At 39.8% G+C, this 23,109-nt stretch overlaps 1 protein-coding gene across 6 annotated transcripts in view; it reads left to right on the forward strand.

Annotated features, from left to right (window-relative positions):
- GBF1 (golgi brefeldin A resistant guanine nucleotide exchange factor 1) overlaps positions 1-23,109 on the forward strand; it is a 101,280-nt gene that overhangs the window by 46,025 nt on the left and 32,146 nt on the right. For all 6 annotated transcript variants that reach the window (XM_039708758.1, XM_039708760.1, XM_039708761.1 and 3 more), the window contains exons 4-8: positions 14,385-14,516; positions 19,483-19,601; positions 20,223-20,331; positions 20,690-20,750; positions 22,400-22,454. In XM_039708758.1, the coding sequence (XP_039564692.1) occupies positions 14,385-14,516; positions 19,483-19,601; positions 20,223-20,331; positions 20,690-20,750; positions 22,400-22,454 (476 nt within the window). The remainder of the gene's footprint in view (positions 1-14,384; positions 14,517-19,482; positions 19,602-20,222; positions 20,332-20,689; positions 20,751-22,399; positions 22,455-23,109) is intronic.

The following is a 23,109-nucleotide window of genomic DNA, read 5'->3' on the forward strand; positions in this document are numbered from 1 at the left end:
GCTGTGGGTTAACCCTTTCTCCACTCTTCTTTCTGCTTCTCCAGCTTTTGGGAAATTTCAGTGAGCAGTTTCTGTGACCAAGGAAGCCTTGAGAGCTGGAGGACGAATTAGTTCTCTGTGGTTGTACAAGGGAAGGGAATAAGATTAAGTAAGAATGGGTGTTGCAGGGATGTGTGCAGGAGATTTGATTTTGGGTTTTTCAGTTTCTTAAAACAATTGAAACAACTGTATTTTTGCACCCCTCTATTTTTGTCCTATGCTATGAGAAAACTAAACTGAAGTTATACTGCTGCCATCAGTCTTAAGGTGCAGCTTACCTAGTGTGACTGCTGCCATACTGTTGTAAATGTTCTGACCCCAGTAAACTGCATTCATTTTAGGAGTTTTGCTATTCTAACTCATAGGCTTAAATTGGATTTTTAAAGGAGGTGGTACAAATGCTGTATTGACCAGGACTAAAAGGAGTGCCTTTTTGTTTTCTTTCTTTCTTTTTTTTTTTTTTTCCAAGCAGACTTGCTAAGAGTGAGAGCTTTTCCTCTTTGTGGAAGGAATCTACTTGCAGGCATATTGTTACCACTTCTTGAAGCCTATTATAGTGAAGAAAAGATGTGTTTGACTTTCTTTCTCTGCACTAGAAAAGCATATTTGGAATTACATCTTGAGTTATCTCTATGCCCTTCTGTAAAAGAAGGGAAACTTTCTTTCAGCAGGAAAATATATTTCTAGATTTTAAATCCTATTGTTACTGTGGTAAACAACCAGAGTCTGTAATGTATAGTAATAAAGTGATTCCAAATCATACATCAGTGCTGAGTCATATTTTACACCTTTCTTTGAAGGAGCATTGTCACAAGTGTGGAGAGTACTGCCTGCTCAGCAGTGCCCACAACAGAAGGAAATAACGTGCTGGGTTGTAGAGGGCACGGTACTTTGGAGCACACAGTCTTCAGCTGCTCTTTCTCTTTGGCCAGATTAAGTTATGTTGTGGCTTCTTTTGCCTACTGCTGCTCTTTTCACTCATTTTTCTATTTGGATTATTTTTGTACTGAGATTCAGTCATTCACAGAGCAGCAAAATGACATCTCCAGACTGCCTGCTGCCAGATCACAGCAGTTTAAATTGGAAACTTAAAAGCTGAGGCAGGTGCTGGAAACTATTCTCCCTTTGGTCTGGTTCATTGAGTGCCAACCTTCAGCTGAGGAATGGGAAAGGGAGGAGAATTGATTTTGTGACTAAAGTCTTGAACTGATTAATATTTGCATTTCTTCAAACAGTAGTGTGAAAGTGCCATAAATTAAATCTGAGTTTAGTGTAGCTTCAGGTGGTTGCAGTGTGACTTGTTTTAGATCTGAAGTTACGACTCTGGGCCAAGGTGCTGTTTTTTTGTTGACATTAATATCTGCAGCAGATGTAATATCTTTTTAAGAGACCACAGAAAGAACATACTCTATTTCTGTTAGTTTTCTTAAAGTTTCCGAATTTTGTAAACTACGGAGGGTGTGGTTTGGTGGTGTTCTGTTTGTGTTTTGGTTTGCTTTGCTTTTTCCAGTTCAGTTACAGCCTGAGTTTGCAGCTCCTGTTTAAAAAACTGATTTAGAACATCAAGAATGTTTTCTAGGTATAGTTCTGGAGTAAGGTTCTGCTTGGTATTTATTGATTGCAGCTACTAACCAACAGAAGATCTGGGGAGAGAAACTCTTCACTTAGTGGATGTTAGAGAGCCTACATGTACAATTACAGAGGGCACTTTTTGTTCCTGGTCAGCACAAGTCAGAATTTAAATAGTTTAAGTAGGAAGAGACCTCTGGAATTCATCTGCTCTGATACCCTACTGAATGCAGGACCAGCTTGTGAAATTATGTGCAGGGTTAAAGCCTGCTGAATTCTGACTGCCTCCAGGGACAGAGCTTCTACACCTCTGAGCAAACTGTTCTGGTTTGACCACCCAAAAGGTATTTTCTTTAGAAAATACCTTTCCAATACCTAATTGGTGTTCCCCATGTAGCTTCTGTCACTGCATCTCATACTGTTCTGCACTCTTGCATTACTTTATTCCTATTAGAATAGATATTTTTTTCCTAAAAGTGTAAGGTTGTCTTTCCATTCTCATGTGATTTGGCATGTTTGGACTAGCTTAGAGACTTTCTCATATGCTGTTTGGGAGAAAAGGGACAAGGAGTGCTTCTGCTGCTGGCATTTTAAAGAACTTGTGTTAGTTCACATATGGCCTTGAAGGTCTGGGGTTTCTTGACTTGTAGTGTGTAAAAACAGTAACAGTTGTGGTATAACATAACACTGAGTCATGATTATTGATCAAGTTTGGGTGTTTGATTCCAAAACTTGATCTAGAAATTGCAGTAGCCTTTTGAGTACAGAGCATTTGCTTCTCTGGTTATGGCTCAGCATTGGCAGGTGGAAGTGCAGGAGGAAAAAGCCCCACAGCTGATTAGGAGTTGTCTGAGGAATGAGTTTGGTAATGCTGAGTGGCATGAGAGAGTATTCTGTTCTTAAAGATTTTTCTCCAAACAGTTCTTACTTATTAGCCTTAGTTTTTTTTGGAAATCTAATTGAGATGTTATACAATCAAATCATTTTTCTAGAAGCCTAAGTGTCTCAGTCCTCAATGATCTGGAACAGAACTCGTGTAGGTGTTTTCAGGGCAAATACTACCTTGTGCATCATTTCCACATGTTATTGGAGAGCCATGAAAAAGTTAAAGTGAACTATCATCTGGATGTTTTTACCCACCCTTAATGGAATAACTTTTGCCTCTGCTTATCACTGATCCACTCCTGCTGCTTTTTCTTTTTTGTTTTTCTTCCTTTTTTTTTGTTAAAAACATTCTTTTTAATTCAGTGTGATAAAACATCCGTTATTTGTAAGTTGATTGAGCATAAAGTATTTCATTATAAAATGGTCATCCATCACTGGAAGCTGGGGGCTGCAAAAAACATTAACTGTGCACTTTTGGCTGGAATGCAACTTCTCCAGAATAATGCAGCTTCTGTGTAAAGTATGCAGCATAAAAAAATTGACTGTTCAGGAAAACAGGTGCTCGCCTTGCTCTCCCAGGGCTTTGGGATTTCATCCCAAGTTTTTGGAAGGGCCCTCAAACTCCTCCTGTTACCTAGAGTCACTTTTTGGTTTTGAGCAGTGGTCTCAAAGCTGAAAATGCTGGTATGTGTCAAGTGGTTTCATTCTGACAAGGCCATGAGAATTTACTAGCAGTTTAACTGCTGCTCTTTAGAAAAAGATGTATATTTTCTTCCCCTCATGCCTTAGCTCTTCTGAAAATTAGATGGCTTTTCTCTAAAAATCAAGTTCTTTAACACTGACACCCAAAAGTGAGTGGCTAAGTGCTGCCAAGTTTTTTCTCCAGTTTATCACTGTGAATCTCCTTGATATTTCATAAGCTCAGCTGTTGTTCTTCTGTGTGATAAACTGTAAATATAATTTTGATTTCAACTTGTGTTATATAGTGCATATCATATTTCCCTAACTTAAATATTCACTTGAAAAAATAGCTGTTTTAACTAAGAGTCTCAGTTAACTTTTGATTTTGGGAGGATAGGGCAGGAAGCTTTATTGGATTTGTATTGCTAGTTTGTTTTTTTTTAATAATATTTCCAGGTAATCTTATGGCACAGCACTTATGGCCAAATATGTTCCCTTTTCATATGAGGAGTTGAGGGATGGAGTGACTTGCTCAAGGGCAGGAAGGGGAGATGAGTGGCAGAGGCTGAGTGGACTGATTTGCCTGTCTGTGATCAAGGGCCGTGGTACCACTTGATGGTCAGTTTATTTGTGTATGTGCTTACATCCTGTCAGAGCAAATTCTGTAGGTCTAGGATTGAAAATCAAAAGGAAATTCTTCTGTCTTTGGCTTTTTACTGAGCCTTGGGAATAAGTGCTGTTGAAGTATAATGGTTCCATGGCAGAGGTCGTGGCAGCAGAAATGCAAGGGTGAGTGGTTAAAGCAGGGTTGTGTCCGCTGACCTGTTCAGTGTGTGTTGTGTATTCCAGTTGGAGAGCCCGGCTGTGTTGTGCCCTAGGGGAAGAAGAGAGGGATGGAAGAGCTGGGGGCTGGCTTGAACCAGCAGCCCTGTTTGTCTGAAGGAGTTGAAGTTTATGCTGTGCTGCCACTTTTACATCAGTCCTGCCTGGGCAGCATGTAGTCAGTGATGGCCTTTAACAGGATCACTCAGTTGAACTTCTGAGCCACTCAGAAGTCGTCTCTTCTGTCATGGGCATGTACTAGATCAAAACCATTAGTAATAGACTAAAATAGATCTATTTGACATTTTCGTAGAGACTGTAACCAGTATTCTATTTCTTTACATAGATTTTAGGTAATTTTGATTCTTCACAGACATTTTATTGTTTTACAGCAGATGATTCCAGAGCATGGAAAAAAATGTATTTAATGGAGTTGGGGATTGATATAACATTGTTTCCATTATGCCTGTCTTAAGAGAACATCCTACTTGGTGACCACTGAAATTGAATAGCATTCATGGATCTCTTCAGATGCAAAAACTAACAAAAAAAAGTCAAAAGTGTTCAAACTCAGGATTCTGTTTCTTTTCATGGGTCATCAGGACCCTTGTCAGTGGTTTGCTTTAGCACATTGCAGTATGCAGAAATTAATTTATTTCCCCAGTCCATTTGCAAGAACATAATGCTCACTTGTTGTCATTATTATAGGAATGGAGCTGCCTTTTAGTGCAGGTAGCATCAAAATCTTGGTGCACATGTGTGTGCAAGAATTACTGATTGCTTCAATTATTGCTATGGGGCGGTGGGAAGAGGTTGCTTAATGTTTTTACTGTTTGTATGTCTTAAGGTAATGGTTGTGTTGGCTGTCAGCTGGACTCTTCTTCCTTTTGCTTCTGTCCACTCCTCTAGGTTTGAAACTAATATCCTTGTGATGTTTTGCATTCTGCTCTCCTCAATCTCCTGTTTTGTTCTGTGGTCACCTGGTGTGTGGGTTCTTGAGCTCTGGGCTATTATATTTTGCCATCAGCACCTGGGAGTTTTACTTTCTGATAATATGGCAAAGCACAATGTCTCCTAGATTAGTTCAGGTTGGATAGAAGAATTTGTGTAAATCATAACAGCAAGGTACATTGAACCTTTGAGAGCGATTTTTGTCATTAAAAGATTCTTTCCTCTTAGGTCAGCAGGCTTTTTGTAATTTTGTTCTTTGGATTTTTTCTGTCTCACTGATGCATTTTTGATTCTGTGGCAACACATGAAATATCTTGGCTTGTTTGGGATTTATTGTTCTTCAATTTCCTTTTAATTTTTCCCCTTGGCACTCATTGGCTTCCCTTGAGGAAAGGGTAAACAGAATGGAGTAACATCCAGACAGTTAATTGATGATAAAACTGTAATCTTTTTCTCCAGCCTCCTAGAAATAGTGAAGTTTTCCTTTTCACAATATGGTGAATTTGCAATGAGAGCTCTATTCATAGCATGGTATTCTCCCAAAGCTGTGGAGAATTACTATGCTTTAAAATACCAGGGAAGGAGTTTTAATTTCTCCTGGGCTTTTAAATTGCCTACTTAGCTTGGGCCTGGTACCGTGCAAGATGTGTGAAATATCATAGTGAAGCAAGTCCAGTGACTGAATTGGGTTCTGTAGAGTGTCACAATCTAATTGCTCTTTCTTCAACATGTACCAATTTCTTTTAGAGAGGAGAAAGAGTGCTTAAACTTGACATACATCAAACTTGTACTGTCAGTAAGATGAGCAGCTAAGTCCATCCTTTGGACTTGGCAGTGTGCAATTCCCCACAGGTTTCATTTAGCCTAGTCTGTCTTGTTAGACTGGCCACGCTCTCTTCCTCGTATTAGGAGGGAACCTTGGGAAACCTGGCTCTAATTCACAACTGCAGCAAGATCAATAACTATCAGCATTTGGTCAAGGGCAGATGAATTTGTCATGGGATGGCTGCTTTTTGATTTGGTTTATTTTGGTTTAGTAATTTCATTTAGAGTTGAGTGTTGTTGGCTTGGAGGAGTGCCTGTGGGTTCTGAACTTCAGACCTGCTGCAGGTTTATCCCAAAAACTGGCTGTTGTCATATGCATGGTGATTTTCCGCAAAAATCTTTTGAAACAGTTTCATCTGGTTCTGAACAAAAAGACAAAAAGTGAAGCTTGCCTTCATTTTATTTGCCTGTTTTTAATGGGATAGTTTTGTTGGAGTTTTTAAGTGGATGTTGAGCTTCAGTTACCTGTGAAACTTGTAAGTGTAGCTTACTGAGCTTCAGGCTAAGTAACTTCTACCCATGGGAGGAAAATGCTTCAAGAATGGGTAAAATCTCAAGTCAGTTTTGGTAGAGTCATTGGGGAGTTCAGTTTTCTGGAGTAGAATTAAGTGCTATTACAATTGGCATTAACAGTTTAGAGCTTTGTGTGTTTGTAAAAGCCACAAAACCAGTGGTATATTCCAAAACCTATCAGAGACTTAGATCAGCTGTATTTCCCTATCTCCTTTCCCTCAGAGCAATCAGCCTTCCTGTAAGGGAGATAAAAAAACTATTTAAGCAGTTCTGAATTTGCTTTTTTCTGTCATATGTAAATAAACTTACTGTGAAATGTGCTGGCAAAATCAAGTGGTGCTCTAATGCTTATCCTCTGCTGTGATGTAGGAAGAAGGGTTTCATGAAAACAAGGATGGATTAGCATTGAAATTACGTTTATTACTCTTCACACTGGCAAAAGATACACTCACGAGAGAGCAGTTTGGAGATGGGAGGCTTTTACTATACAGTTACTTGATTTTTTGCCTTTCATCAGAATTAGTCATGTCCTTTTAGAGGTGTTCAGGTCACAGGATGGGAGGCAATAGGCTAGGATTTGAAGCAAGGTCTGCTCCTGATGACCTTCAACCTTACTGTGCTAAATTACCCCTCAGCTCTCTTTAAGGGCTGTTCTTATTTTGAAGCAGTCTTTTGACTGCAACCTCTGACCAGTACGTGTCAACCACAGCTCAGAAAAAAGTTTGTCGAGATGTTTTTCTTTGCTGTCTCCTCAGTGCTAAGAAATAAAAACAGAATTAAACAGCTTCAGCTTTTGAAATAACCTCTTATCCAGACACTCAGCAGTCTTCATGACTGGCGTTAGAAATTCAGGGTGGAGCTAGTACTCATGTCTGTACTTTTAAGTCCATCCAAATAGAAACTATGGAAGTTTGCCTCATGTGTAGTTCCATGCTTCTGCTGATGGCATTTGCTTTCCTTGTGGTTGAAGTGAGTATCTTCTGCTTCCAATACCACTCTAGAACAGAATACGGTAACTGGATGAAAAGCACTGAAGGGAACAGTGGAGGCACAGCTGGAGTTTACAGCACAGTTTTGGCTGAAGATACTTTAGCAAGTTCCTGGTTATGAAAAAAATTTATTTTTAGGAAATTTTAGTGGTCAGAGCAGCTGAATTTGAAGCACAGCATCAGATGAAACTCCTTATAACTAATGGCACACACTGGTGGCATTGTAGTGCTTCTGCTTCACTGGTACATATAAGTAATTCCATAGAAGACAGTATTTTAGTTGAGTTTATGTTGCCTTAACCAAAGGATGTGAAGACTCAAATGCTCAGTATGCATTATGTCATGCTTCCCCAAAATAAAAATCTCAGTTCTGAGGGGTGCTTGAGACCTTGGCACTATGGAACAGTCATTTGTTAAAGTCATGTTTAATGAAAGGGAGATAAACACACGAAGCTGGAGTGTGACAAATGAAAGCATTTGTGCCATTGTAATGAAATTAGGCAAACAGAACAGGCTTGACATCTCTGGGTTCCCCTTGTCAAACTGCATTTGTAATTCCAGCTTTGCATTCATGTGTGGCTGTGAATGGCACAGTTTCTCTCTTGGTTTGGTGGGTTGGGGCCCCTGAATGATGACTTTAATTCACAGGGCATTAGCTTTGAAGAGTATATTTTACAGACATCTTTAGAAAAGGATTGCAGTTAGTTCATACTTCTCCTTCATTGGCTTGAATATCCTTGATTTTCAGCCTGTGTTTATGTTTATTGTATGCAAAACTTTTGTTACCATTTATTATAATGAAGTATTGAGTTCAGAGATGCACAAATGGCTTGAATATCCTTGATTTTCAGCCTGTGTTTATTGTATGCAAAACTTTTGTTACCATTTATCATAATGAAGTATTGATTTCAGAGATGGACAAAGCTTGCTTCCACACATCCCCACGACATGTATACTGCACAATCCCCACAGTATTTATGTATTTTAAAAACTAGGATGCAAGCTTCTGGCTCCTCAGCTTCTCCTTCTCCTCAGCAGAACCCTGTTTTCTTTATCTATTAAGAGCTTAGATTAGGATAAGACAGTGATACTGTGGGGAACCTGGAGAGAATATTCGGTGGCTTTTGATGACCTCTTGTTTATGAAGTTTAGTGGAAATTGCCATTTTCAGGAAGGAGAACTAGAGCTTTCTCATAACACTAGCTGCATTATACAGACTGTGTAGGTGGCAATCTGGTCTCCTTTCAGATCAGAAAATATTTACAAATATGCTACCAACTGGACTGTGTTGCAAGGGCTGGTCTAGAACTTGCAAGAAAAGCAAGATGAGAGCAGCTAAGGCCTCCTTGTGGAGGAGAGATGGCAGAGGATTCTTTTCACTTGAAACACTGTCTGTACCAGGGCTGTGTGGAGTAGAACATAATGCTCAGGAACAAATGAGTGGGGATCATCTATGGTGTAGCTTTTTTGCACTTGTTATCCAACATTAATTGGCCATTGTTATCTGGGGTTAAATGTCAGAGTCAGAGTAAATTTGCTAGCTGGAAGTCAGGGTATGTCTTCTAGCTCAGGTGCAGAGTGGCATGTGTTCCAGTCAGTCTGGAGAATTTGTTTTTGGAGTGGTGAAAAACATGCTCCTCTGTTTATCAGCTGTAGGGCTGCTGTAGTTGCAGTTTTGCCAGGGCACCTAGAACCAGTATGTATATACTGTTCTGTGCCTGTTACCTAGGAGCTCTCTGTAAAGCAAATTCAAGCTCTGAAGATTTTTAGAGGAACAAGTTACTATAATTCTGTTTGCTAGATTTGTTGACTTCTAAATTAAATAGCTGATAATCACAGGACTAACTCAAAAAAATTTCTCATTTCTGTGCAATCCTGCATCTTGACCTAGCTGAAATTAAGCCAGTACTTATTTCAGCAGTTAAAATGTTTATGAAAATCCAGGAAGTGTGACCACTCCATACTTTTAGATGGTTTTAAAAGGCAAGTACAATTTTTTCCTTGGAACATATTCAGTCTGACTTGTTGAGCCAGACTGCAGGGGCTTCTCATCCTTTGGGTGAAAGGCAGAATGTTTTGGTGTTTGTTGGGTGAACTGAGAATAAAGTGCCATGTCATGTAGGTCACAATGGCAGTGTTTGCAGAAAGTGCTTTTGAGGATGACCCAGGAAGCACTTGCTGATACTTCAGTTTCCTGTGGCATGAACTGATTGAGCCCCAAGGCAAGAGTCCGTAAAAGCTGGATATCTGCTCTATTACAGTGTTATCCTTGTCTTTTTCTCACCTCAAGGAAAGGGAATGTCTGTTCATTGTACAGCTCAGTTTGCAAGCAGGGATCATAATGCTGCCTGCTGAAAGCGTTGCCGTTGCCGGAGCTGGCCTCGCTGGAGAGCTGCGTGGGATACAGCTCAGCCAGCCTTTCTGAAGGCTGCGCCTCAAAGGCCAACAGCTGCTGCATGACAGGAGTCCAGGTCATGTGGTTTGGGTTGCAGTTGCCTGTCCTCGGGACAAATGATGTTGAAATAACTTGTCATAAACAATTTTTTCTTGTTCATTTACTCTGATTCGGAACGCATAGCCGATCCTGATAAGAGTCATTCAGGAGTGAAGAGCTGAACTGCCAGAGAAAGCAGCTTATGTGAGCGTTTTAGATCAGGAATGTGCCAACAGTGTGCTAACAATAAGAAAACTTGTCCGAGGGGGACCTGCTCCTGCACTTCAGGAGAAAAGGGACGCCAGAGGTCTGATGCAGTTTGTTTGCTGAAGTGCCAGAATGGCTGGATGGGATTGCTGAAATGGGAGTTAGGTGCTTAAACACGAATTAGTTGATTAAATATCATTATAGACATGTGTGTCTAAGTGCAAATAATCCATGGGAAGAATGAAGGAAAGCACTGTGGTCTCAAAGGAATTGTGTCTTCATTAAAATTGCCAGCCCAAAGAGTTGGCTTTTTGATACATTACTTAAGATACTCTTTCCCTTCTTCTCCATTTCCAGGCACTGCTTTAAGCTAGCTTAGCATTTCTGAGTCTTGTGCTGATGCTGGTCTCCACTTGCTTCTCTGAAATTTTGTTGAAAGGACCTGTGTGAAAAGAATGGGAAGTGCTTTCCAGCTGGTCCCCAAAGCAGACCAGGCTCTTCATTTAAGTCTAAGTAATGTTTTAATATAATTTTTCCGTGGCTTTCAGAAGATTTCAAAGGAAGGCTGCTTGAAGGAGTCCCTTGTGAAATTTTGTTCTCTTTGTGGATAGTTATTCAGTGTTTCCTCTTGTAATACCCTTGGTTGAAGTCGTGCTTGCAGGTTTGGTGGGTTTTTGGATGGGTTTTTTCTTTGGTTGTTTTTTTCTCCCAGAGCCAAAACTGGTTACTTAAGTAGAGAACCATCCTGTATTTTCTGGTAAAAATACTGAGAAATGTTTCTTGCTAGAAAATATACTTGGAGAAACATCTGTATAAGGAGTTCTCAATTCTTTTATTGGCAATAGTTACCTCACTTGTAATGACTGAACCTGAATGTGACTGAACAAGAACCAAAATTGAAAATTCAGAGCTATTTTTTTTGGACTGTTGTTACAAACATCAAGTATGCACTTCCAAACATTTAGTGTGAGCCTTATATAGCTTTTGTATTGTCACAAGGAATTATTAAAATAATAAACGATTTTGCTACATTTTCTGAGGTTCCTAGATACTTTTAGGAGAGCACAGCATTACTTCTACAGTTAGGTCATGGCAAGACTTCTGTTGTGTCTCTTTTGTGAGGTTTTAACTTGTTGGGCAGAACAGTTCTCTCTAAAGACTACAGTACTACCTCACCAAAGTATCGTGAAGAGAAGGTTATTCATTTCCAACTGTTCTGTGCTCTAGATCAAACCTGAGATGTAGTGGAGAAGGCAGCTTGGAGTGCACCTTGCAGTTGTAGCTATTGACCCAAAAGGGCTGCAATGTTTGTTCTGGACACTGCCACCTTTGGCGTACAAGGCTAAGAAAACCTGTTGAGGAAAGAGCTTCTGAACTAACTTCATTAACCTCAACAAGATTGAGTTAAAAGAACAGGATATATATTTGATTTACTGGCTTGTTTGCAAAATTGTCACTGTGTTAAAAACCCAGTAGCTTTAGTGTGTACATGGATTTAAAAATCCACGTAGCTTTAGTGACACTTTCAGATGCTGCACCTTCTTTAGCCCGTGGAAGTAATCTGTTTCAAGACAGGATGCAGCAAGAATAGCTTCAGTATCAGTGTTTTTCTGCGCTCCCAAACTTCCCATTGAAGCAAAGAACCAGTACCGAGATTAAGTTCTGCCTTGAAAAGGGAGCTGGTGACCCTTGTGAGTCCTCAATGCTTGCGAATGCTTCTGGTAGGAAGAGCTCATTGTAGTGATTAACTGTATACTCCTCAGGTGTGAGCAATGGGATTGGTCTTTCATTGACACTTCAATCTTTCAGACAGCAGTTATTTAGTGCACTAAAAATGCTTTCTTTTTGTCTGGCATGTTTTTTGATTTATTTTTTTTAATAGCACAGTACCAACTACCCAGTCTAAACAGTTTTGCAGCATAAACCGTCAGTTTCAGAGACCTTAATGTAAAGTGCTCTGTTACTGTAAAGTCTGGAATCTGTGAATATTAGGGAAAGTGGCTGAAATTGCTGTGTAATCCACAATATGTGCCTAAGTTAAATCCTAATTATGACAAGCTCTTTTGTGATATTCATGTAAGTTGCAATTTCAGTTAGACTGCAAGGGAATCTGATCTTTAGCAACATTAAAATTTACAATTCTAATTGAAAGGAAAAATCTCATACTCCCCCTGTCTAATTATGACAAGCTCTTTTGTGATATTCATGTAAGTTGCAATTTCAGTTAGACTGAAGGGAATCTGATCTTTAGCCACATTAAAATTTACAATTCTAATTGAACGGAAAAATCTCATACTCCCCCTGCTCCTGTAAAGAAAATATCTTTTTGTTGTCCCAAAAGATGTATTAATGGAGAGTGTGATGCCCTATACATGCTCTGCCACCAAGTGTCTCATTCTATCGTGCAGTGGAAAAGATGTATTAATGGAGAGTGTGATGCCCTATACATGCTCTGCCACCAAGTGTATCTTCATTGTCTCATTCTATCGTGCAGTGATGTACCTCTGCTGAAATCCTATTTTTCATACTAATCACATGCAGCTTTTCCATCCTGGGACTCACTGGTTTGAATGAGGCTAGAGGAATTGACAGGAATATAGTCTGGTCTGTAGAAGGGATCAGTTTTGGGAAAGAAGAAATTGAGTTTTGATCCCTAGCAATCTTACTATATTTAATGCTGTCCAAGTGTGTGTAACCAGTCAAGTGCTCTATAAAGCACCCTTAAATTATCATTAATGTGAGTATGTCTTATGATCACCTGGATTTCCATGTGCCGTTGAGAGGTGACACAATTGTAATGTTACACCAGCATATTATCTGACAAATTGGGGAAGTTGTTCTTAAGCCAAAAAGGTTGAATCATCACGTTCCTTTTAACCCCTCACAAGTGAGTGGTGTTGGTCTTATTTGAACTGGTGGCTGAAACATAAGAGATGGCATAATTATTCCCAAAGTCCCTTTTTAATTGCAGTTTTGTTTTATTTAACAGCACTTTTATGTACTAATTTGTGCTTTTAACTTTTAAAACATAAGCCCCTGTATAGTTTTTCCTCCTTTGCCTCCTTGCCATAATTTGGCACAATTATGTTAACATACTTTCTGGCAGACTTTTTTTCTTTAATACTTAAGGTTCTCAATAGGAACTGTGATAAAATGGAATTTCAGAAGAAGGGGTTTGGGTTTTTTCCCTCAGCAAAATGATTAAATTATGTTGGTAGACAGAAAAGCAGCAGCATGTCTAAGGATTCAGGAATTGCAGTCTTTTTTTCTCCGTTCCTCAAAGAAGCTCATATGACAGATAAGTTCAATATTTGATTAAGGGTATAAATGCCAGTGATCCTGTGACACTATTAGCCATTAGACTTGTTAACTTTTATTAGGAATAAAAATTATGTTTCAGCAAGTTGAGCCAAGTGTTGTACTTAAATATTTCTGGTCTCAAAATTATTCAAGTTACTTTTAATGCATTCTTCTTTGCCTATGTACTAGCTGTGTTGTGGTTGCCTTCACCTGCTTTTTAATGCTTTTTCTCCGAAATCCCCCTCGGGGCTCCTCTTATCTTGATTCCTCCTGTTTTATTTGGTTGGTCTTGGTTTTTGTTTTGGTTTGGGGTTTTTGTTTGTTTTTCTTGGTCAGTTTCCCTAGTTCTGGTTATTCTCTTCTGTATATTTCTTTTCCATTCCCAAAGCGTCTCTTGATCATCTTGGAAAGTTCAGGAAGCTTGTTAGTTGTTTTTTCTCCAGCTCAGTAGCTCAGTGCTGCCTTGTACTGCAGCTTTAGAGAGGGTCCTTGCTGGCCAAAACAGCAAGTAGAGGAGTGCCATTTTAATTGTTTGGTTGAGAGGCTTACACAGTTATTTTGAGAGCAAGACAGAAGAATTTTTAAGTTAGGGTATCTTGTGAGGTTTTCCTGTCTTTGTCAAGCAGACATTTAGTGTTGCAGAAATGCAATTTGTATTCATGCAAACCGCTGCAAGAGGTCCAGTGAACCTGGTTGTACATTTGTACTTTGCATGTGATTAGTGTGGAGTTTTATCTCTGGTAGGATATTACAGGGGTGGCAGAAGGTGGGACAGGGTCTATAGAGTTCATGGGTTTACACAGTTCCAAGAGTAATAGGAAAATGCAGCTACATCTGCCAGTGAGTTAAAGCATAATTTTAGGCAGCAGTGGCCTCTGTGGCGTTTAAAGTGTTCCCACTATCAGATTTTAGAAAGCTCCAGAGAGCTGTTTTGAAGATTGCAAGAAAGTGAACTTTACAAAGCATTATATTTGAAATATACACATATACCTGTGTGTGTGTTTGCATGTGTGTATATGTACAAGCATCCCTGACCTTGCCACCAGCCTTCTGAAACTAACCTAGAGCAGGCTTTTTTCTCTGAGATGTAAAATGTATATTCTTAAAGAGAAAATGAATCCTAATGGATCTAGTCTAATTGTCTTTTAAATATTATTTTTATTTTACAGAGCTATCTGAAATTGAACCTAATGTCTTTCTTCGGCCTTTTCTGGAAGTAATCCGTTCTGAAGACACCACAGGCCCCATAACTGGATTGGCACTCACCTCTGTGAATAAGTTCCTCTCATATGCACTAATAGGTATGTTATGTGACTTCGTGGGATTTACCAAAATGCCAGCCAAATGCATCTCTGCGAGCTGTGTCTTTGGCCAGGATACATGCTTGCAGTCTTAATATGGAGATTAGGGAAATAAGAAAATTGTCATTAACACTGGGGAAATCAGCATCTGCAGTTTCTTAATATCTTACTGGCTGATCTTTCATGGTGCTGCAGCCGTGTCTGGAGACAGAGCCAAAGCCTCTGCTCTGCCCTGGCTGCTGCGTGTGTTTAGGGCCTGCTGCAGCACTGTGCTGGTCACCAGCTGCTCTGTAACGCCCTCCAAGCAAGAGGGCCAGGGAGGGAAGAATACCAGCTTGGATTACAATGTTGTAACATGTAGAAACACAGTAGGATTTATTTAGTTTGTGAACTAATATTTCTGCTCTAGAGTGAGGAGGATTTTTTTTGCCCAGTCCCAGACCTTGTCCAGTGATGTGCCAGTATTCTTCACTTTCCACAATAGTCATGGCAGAGACTGTGTTGCTGCTGATCAAACTTTCAAATTTGCACATTTTTCTTTGTATCTGTGAAATGCTAATAATGTGCATGTGGTCAGTTCCAGTGGCTCAGCTGGCTTGTTACTCATTAGCTGGCTTTTTTTCTGCCATCAATGTGTCACCCTGTTGTTAGTAGTACTCAATTTTTCTGTTAGTACTTTGTGATCATACCTGTGTGAATTACAAAGCCTGTTATCCATGTTTGTTTATACATAGTCTCACTTAAGGAAAATAATTTTATCAGTCTTCCTTCCCCCTGAGTTCAGATCTCTCATTTCTTTTTCTCCTTTGCATTGTAGGGGAACCCTTGGAATTTTTGCTTCTTTAAATATTTAGTTTTTTAGAGATAGAAAGGGGCTTTACATTGGTGCAAATCACTTTTGCAGGAAAGACACAAAATTAAAATGAGCAAAAATAGAGACTTGCAGGAAAAAGGATTGAAGTGTTGGATGAAATCAAGTGTATGAAGACTTCAGTTAGTAGATAGTGTTTGATATAATTAAGTACAAAAATATAACTAGAATGATGCAATAATGACATAAGTTCCTAGGGCAATAACGAAATTAAAAAAAATAAGCCTGTAAAACATGTCCCCCTGAAGAATTAAGCAATAATGCAAAATATACTACTTTCAGCATTACAGTGAGGGGTGAACTCTTCTTCTGGGCTTTTATGATCTGTGTCACATGTCCAAGCAAATATCTGCACAGACAACTGACTACAAGCGCTTGATTTGAGGCAGGAGCAGGAAAAAATGGAGTTTAGAATTTGTAGCCTTTCTCAGCTACCTGTTGTTTAGAATATTAATTGGGTCACTCCAACAAGAGTGCATCCCTGTAACTGTTGGTGATTGTGTGTCTTTGTAGTAGGCAGTGGAAGACTCTTTGCCTGCCTTTTTTTCTGGGGCAGAGCCTGTAATCTAAGACCTTCGTTGTTGCTTCAGGTGACATTCAGAGCAGCCTTGTCCTTTGTGCTGCTCCAGATACCAGTTAGGCTGGGATTAGTGGTGCTGGCTGAACATCTGGCTAGGTTCTGTTGTTAAATGAAAGCTTTTTGGTATTATAATTTCTTTTTGTAATATGAGACTAAAGGTAGTCTAAATACTGCTTGCCTAAACATAGGAAATGCTTAAAACTGTTCTTAATGTACAAATCTGTTTCAAACTATACAGAGCAAGAGAGAAGAATGCTGGCATAACCATGGTAGGCAAATTGCAGTGTGGCAGATATTGTAGCGTGTTTTGGGGCTGCATAATGACAGGTGAAGCCACCACTTTTTAAAAAAAGTGACATTAGCATTGTCTGTTCTGTGAGTGGTTGGTTTTTGCTGTTCACACTGGGTTGAAAATCAGGGTGCAGAGAAAGGGCCAAACTCGTCTAATAAATATCTTTGTTTAAAATGGCTTTCTTTTCCCATTTCCAAAGTATTTCATTGCTAATCCTTGTGCAGTCTTATTGTTTTTTTATTCTGTCACATGTCAGAAGGTGCTTATCTGTCTCCTTTTTAGGCCAGTATTTCTGAGGGGATGTGTTTTAAAACCAGTTAGAAAAGAATAATTCTTGAGTAGAGTTGAAGACTTTTGGTCGCTGGTAGTTTGAATTGGCAAGTCACTAATAATATAGTGTGCAATCACAGCTCAGATAAAATGACTTGATATTCACCATGTGTGTGTTTTAGCAGGAATAGTTAGCATTACAGTGATTATCCTCTGCTCTAAGTACTTCTTCTACAAGAGTTTTAGTTGATGCATTACACAATAACTTTTAAAGTACTAGAAAACTGTGCAGTAATACTAAACTCACATTGATTTTTATCCCGCAGATTAGTTATTTCCTTGCTCAGCAGTTTTGCAGTAGCTAGTGAGCTGTCAGCCTGCTGGATGAGCTTAAACCTTAGCTATAGGAAGACTAGTGGCTAAATTTTAGAATTGGGTTTTTCTGCATTTCCCTCAGAAAAAGTATGTGCTCTTTTTATTGTCCACAGCAGCTTCTGACTCCATTTCTAAAGTTAACTTTCCCTGATGTTCCTGGAAACTATGTAAGTAGGTAGCTGTTGCTCAGCTTCCAGTGAGAGGACTTATTGTTTAAGGAGTTGAAGGCTTGTTGTCCCCTCCACTTTTTCTGTTTCCTTGCTGATTTATTTTAGTTCCATTAAAGGTGTTACTGAGCAGGCTTCTGGCTTTCCTGAAATCCCTCTGGTTCAGAGCCTGGATTTTCTGATTTCTGTTTGTTCTTTTGCCCACCTGTTGTAAGACTGCACCTGGTATGAAATGCGTGTATCTAGATGGGGTGTCTAGATCTTTGCATTGTAGATGACAATTTTCAAACTGTTATTGTGCTCACTCAAACTTCTTGTTAGTGATTCTGAGCAGGCATCGATACATCTTTCTGTACTGTTTTCTCACAAGGGAACAAAGATTTTTGTCTGTATCTTGTTTCTGCAAAGTAGAAGTATCTGTGCTTTTAATTGAACTCAAGAGGCTTTATAAATTGACCTGAATTTGTAGTGCTGTTCCAGGGAGCCAGAACTGAAGTAGTCAGGCGTGATGTGTGTTGGGAGAGAGGTGTTGAAGGTAGGGGCTAGAACAGCGAAGTAGCACTCACAGATCTGTTACAGAAGCATGTGCACAACTTGCTTGCATTTCCTTTTCACACAGACTGTTTATCCATAACTATGATTAAATATATCCCTAAGACTGGAGTAACTCACATCTCCTGGAAAAGGTGACAATTACGTGGATCTGTGTGTACTGCCTTGTGGGAACCTTTTCTGAAACAAGTGGCTTTTTTGTCTTGATTCCCACTGGGCTGCTTTCCACTGTGGTTGTTGAGGTTGGTTAGCAGTAATGCTAATGTAGGTACTGGTATTGTAACACCACTGGTCTTTGCCTAATTTAATTAAGACAATTCAGAATGAGCCTACATCACCTTTGATGATTTATGCTATTACCTCTGTAAATAAGAGTGCATGACTCACCAGCCTATGACTGATTTTATTGCCTCTGGTAGAAGAGTAGTAGCTTCTCCCTGGTTTATAAGCCATTATTGAAGGTATGCAGAGGACTGCTTTAGACAGCCAGGCCTCTTACCTAATGCTTCCAGTTTTGTATCCTATTGTGTGCTGCTGCTGAACTCAGTGAAAAGTGACCAGTTGGTTTTAGAACAACCTTCTTAAAAGCTCAGTGAAGTTTGTTTTTGCAAACCATGAGAGGAACTTGGTCTAAACTATGGAAGATTTCTATGTGTGAACGATGTCAAATGTAAACAAGCTCTGTTCTTAAAAGAGAGGTGTAAGATATGCCAAAGTGCTGTTCCTATGCAGATCTATGTGATTCTAAAGTACCCTGGTGCCATTTCAGTTTTATGCAGCTATGAGAAATTTATTACCCTGTTGCCTCAGCACAGGAGTGTGGTAGAGGCTGCCGTCTCTGGACCACAATAAGGGCAGCTTTCTGTAATACCAAGGGCTTATAGCCCTTCATAGATGTGAACGTTACTGGAGTCAAAGAGGGAATCTGCAAATCTTACAAGGTCTTGCTCAGTTCCTCTGTCAGCATCATTGTTGCTGGAGTTCAAGAGGCCCCATTGCCAATTAATGAGGTATTAAGCAATGTTTAGGTTGTCTCCTTTCTTTCCTAATGACTGTTTAGGTGGAAGGGTATCAAGATTCTTGCCCAGTGCCATATTGTCTAAGTGAGAATGAAATCAAAGCCAGAGGCAGCTTTTCTGAAGCCACTGTAATGTAGCACAAGATACAGTTACTGGCAACAATCTCATCCTAAACATTCTCTCAACTGCACCATTGTTTGTAGCTGCAAAAGGCTGAAATGGAGAGAAGGAGCCTTGATGAATGATTGGAGTGGGAGGCCTGCAACTCTGATATCTAAACTGTGACTGTGTCTGTCTGCTGTTTTCTCTGGGGAAAGCTACTGGTCTGTTCCTTCCCAGCTCTCGTTCCTTGAGAGGGATGTAGAACAAGAGACAATTTTCCCTTCTCAATTTAGTGAAACCTGTTTGGCATTTTCTTCTCATGAGACTAAATTTTAGGTTCCCTATGTTTAAGAGCTGTTTTTTCTTTATTCCCAAGGAAGCCCTGAGTGCATTTAACAGCTGATTGTGCTGTATTGTAGGGAACAGGACACAGTCTTAGAAGTTAACTTCTAAAACATAGACAACTGGTAACAATGGAATTGTAATTATTTTCTTTGTTAAGTTATATTTTTTTGCAAATGTAAGTAGATTCTTGATACATCTTTCTGAAAGCTCGCAGTTATAAAGCCTTTCTATTAGTGGGAGATGAATTGTGTTCTTGTTGGGTCAACTCAGTGCAAGTCACATAAATTGAGGAAGCTGAAGGTCACACAATATCTCCATGTAGATGTCTCCCCACAGAGGTGGCAGACTGTAGATGGCTGTTCTGTGACACATCTCTTTTATTCTGTTACTCAGATCCCAGCCATGAGGGCACAGCAGAGGGGATGGAGAACATGGCAGATGCTGTCACTCATGCTCGATTTGTGGGCACAGATCATGCGAGCGATGAGGTTGTCTTGATGAAAATCCTACAGGTAAGAGGAGAGAAATGGTAATTACCATAATGGTTGCTGCCTGTTATGGAACATATCCTGTTACATAGAGATGAAGAGGAGGGAGCAATGTTTTGACTCTGCAGGAGCTTAGTGACAGACTTTATTTTTAAACAGATGGCTCATATACCTGTGGTAAAAGCTTTTCCAAATGAAAATAGTTAAAAGCTTAAATTAAATTATTTTAAAATTATGAACTTGATAATGTGGTAGTGTTGATAATCCTACCTTGTGCATGGTCTGTGTTGGGAGAGTTAATTAAAGATATGGAGCTCTCAGACTTATTTTTGAGAAGTTTTTTGTAGAGACAAAACTATGGACTGTATACCTCTTTGGTCTGTGTACTTCTGAGCAGATATCTAATTCCTGAATTTAAATGTTGGGTACCATGCAGTGTATCCTACCCCTTTTGGAAGTGGATCCGAAGATCATTCTTGTCTCCTAATTGGCTTCTTGAGCACAGTATTCAGTTTGAAATGACTCCAGGAGAAGCTTCCTTAGGTTTTCAGCTCATGGCAGTCTTTTTTGAGGAAACCAACCCCCTCTTGGGAATGCATGCAAGTATCATTGCAGTGTGGTACATGTGGGTGCTGTTCTTTGCAGGTGTTGAGGACGTTGCTGCTCACCCCAGTGGGAGCCCACCTCACCAATGAGTCGGTGTGTGAGATCATGCAGTCCTGCTTCCGCATATGCTTCGAAATGAGGCTCAGTGGTAGGTTTGTTCATCCTTCTGCCTTTAACACATTGATCAGGTTTCCTCAGCATTAACTAGTTCTGTTGTAGAGCGTGCATCCATGGAAAGCTGCTGAGCTTTATATTATTGTGTCTTTCTACAACTTCATGGAAGATTTGTTGGGCGTTTGTACGGGTTTGGGCTGCTCTTTTCCCCAGCTGTGTAGCGCCACCGTGTGATGCCGTGGCCGTTTGCAGTAACGCGGGGTTGGAGCTGGTTTTAATAAATTTGCCGTAATCTCTGTAAACAAGACTCGGAGGGGAGTCTGCTTGAAGAAGCCTCTTGATAATATCACACTGAGTAATGACACCTGTGTTATTTGTTTTTGTCTTCGCAGAGTTATTGAGAAAATCTGCAGAGCACACTCTGGTCGACATGGTGCAGCTGCTCTTCACAAGGTAAACCTGCTTGTGTTTGCCTCAGCATTGCCGAGATGGCCCTCTAAGGACAGAAAGATTCCACACTTCCACTTAAGGACCCTCAGAAAAATCATCCAAAATGGTCATTATTTAGAGGTGGAAGGGGATGAAGGATTTGGCACTTTTCTCTAGGGCTGACCCTGTCAGACTGCAGGGAGACAGAGGTACGGAAGGTTGCCTGGTTTAAGGTGTCTTTTGAGGAGAGATGGACAGCCAAGTAATGAAGAGCTTTAGGATAGAGAACCAGTTTCAGGACAGAGAATGCAAACTTTACTGAAAAAAGGTGCTCTAAAAAAATATAGCTCTCTTTAGCAGAGAGAACAGAAATACTGTTGAATATCCACACTTGATTTCTAGCTGAGTGCTTTGACCTCACACATCAAAGAACACTTAAAATTCTTGAAATTGTGTGTCTTGGACAAACATTCTGCCCTTTTCAGCACCCTTTCGGTAATTAAGATGACTTCTTTAAAACTCAAGTAAGTTAATTAATTTCAAAACTGTTTCTCCAAATTGCAGTAATCATAGACTTTTTCTGGGTATTGTAAAAAGGAAATTTTTACAGGTACATATATACCTTTAGTAGAAAAATATTTTGGTGAAACTGACAGCTTATGAAACACAGTTGCATCATGTTTTTTTCCCATTGTCACACAGTTCCAGTGGGATCTCAGTTTTCTTCTCCTCTGTGTGCCCTGCATCGTGCACTGAATGAATGTTGGGCAAAGGCAGAATCAATCTCCTCAAAGAGGAGAAACCACATTACTTTTTCTCTAAATGCATATGTGAATTTTACTTGGTGCTTTTTCATTACTTACTGTGTAATCCTCTCCTCTGTCCTTCTTGATAAGGCTCAGAGACACCATCACCATCTGTGCCTGTGGACATTGGGCTAGAGATGCAAAGCAAAGGCAGCAACTGCAGGGGTGATTCAGCTGTCTTGCTTTCCAGAAAAAGAAACAGCCAAAACTGTGCTCTAAGGCTTTTATACCCTCATCAAGTAAAGAGAGAATTGTAGTAAAGAAGAGAGAGCAGAGTGTGTGGAATTGTAGAGCTGTATGTGTTGTTTGGTAGCACAGGTGAGAGCAGTCTACCTCATTCTGAGATGGGAGCTGCTTATCTCCAAAGATTCAACTTAATGTACATCTGCTGCCCTCCACAGTTGTGTTTATATGATACAGAACACAGGATAAGTGCTGGGGTTTGTACAAATTCAAAGAGAAGAAGAATTGCCATGACTAGTAATAACATGTACACTACAAGTGTTCTGACTCAGCAGCTGTTTTTAGCAGCATCACAGAAACCTGTTTTGAACAAATGTAAATAGTCCACTGCACAGAACATACACAGAAGGAAAATAAATGTTCTTTACAAGGCAGGAAAATCAATATAGAAAAACAGCCATTAGAGGTAATAGCGTGCAAAGCACCTGTCATGTATACTTGTGTGGGTTCTTTCCCTTGTCAGATTTTGGCAGGAAAAGATATTAGGAGAGTCTCTCTTTATGAAGAAAACCTAATTTGGGTTTTTTAGTATCTGCAGCGTAACTGGAAAGATCAGCCTGTTTCTTTCCCCTTCTTGTTAATACATATAAGCTTATGTATTTTGGCTTGCTCTTTGTATTTCAGGTTGCCTCAGTTTAAAGAAGAGCCTAAAAGCTACATGGGAACGAACATGAAGAAGGTAAGACCCAGCACTGTGTTGACTGTTCTGCTCCTGCCTTTGGCTTGCGCTCATTTCTTTTTGTTTGTTCTCACACTTGTATTTCTTCGTTTCTACAAGTCTCAGTTCACTGAAAGAGCATGTTTAACCACATAAATGGACATAGATTCATTAGTTCTGTGGGATTAAAGTCCAGATAGTCCAGTGGCAAGTCTTTTTAATGATACTGCTGCCTAAGTGAGACAGTCTGGATTCTGGGAACAGTCATCAGCTGCTGAGGGCTAGAAAACCCCAGCAAGTTCTGGGACCTGATGGTGTCATTGTCTGCTTATCTGCTGTCTTCTGCTCTCTCTCCAGCTTCTTTTTGATCATTCTTCATTCACTACAGGTCTAATACTGAGCTCTTGGGATATATTTTTGTCCGGTTCCTTCTGTGTGGAAGGACAGTTTTTTGAGGCTGGTGAAACAGCATGAGAGCATGAAATTGGCTTTTGTAGAAAAAGCTGTGGTAACTTATAGCAGGTACAGCATTCTGTGGTGGGCACCTTAGTTTACATGATCAATGTCATTTCTATTAGCAGCCAAATCAAAGCAGACTTTTCTTTATCTCCCTTTCTCTAAATGTACAGTTTTCTGAGGGTGGAAGTTCTGGATTTGTTCAACACCACCATCTTGA

The sequence above is a fragment of the Passer montanus genome, unplaced genomic scaffold (assembly GCF_014805655.1).
Source record: "Passer montanus isolate IOZ18808 unplaced genomic scaffold, ASM1480565v1 scaffold21, whole genome shotgun sequence".
Taxonomy (NCBI): Eukaryota; Metazoa; Chordata; class Aves; order Passeriformes; family Passeridae; genus Passer; species Passer montanus.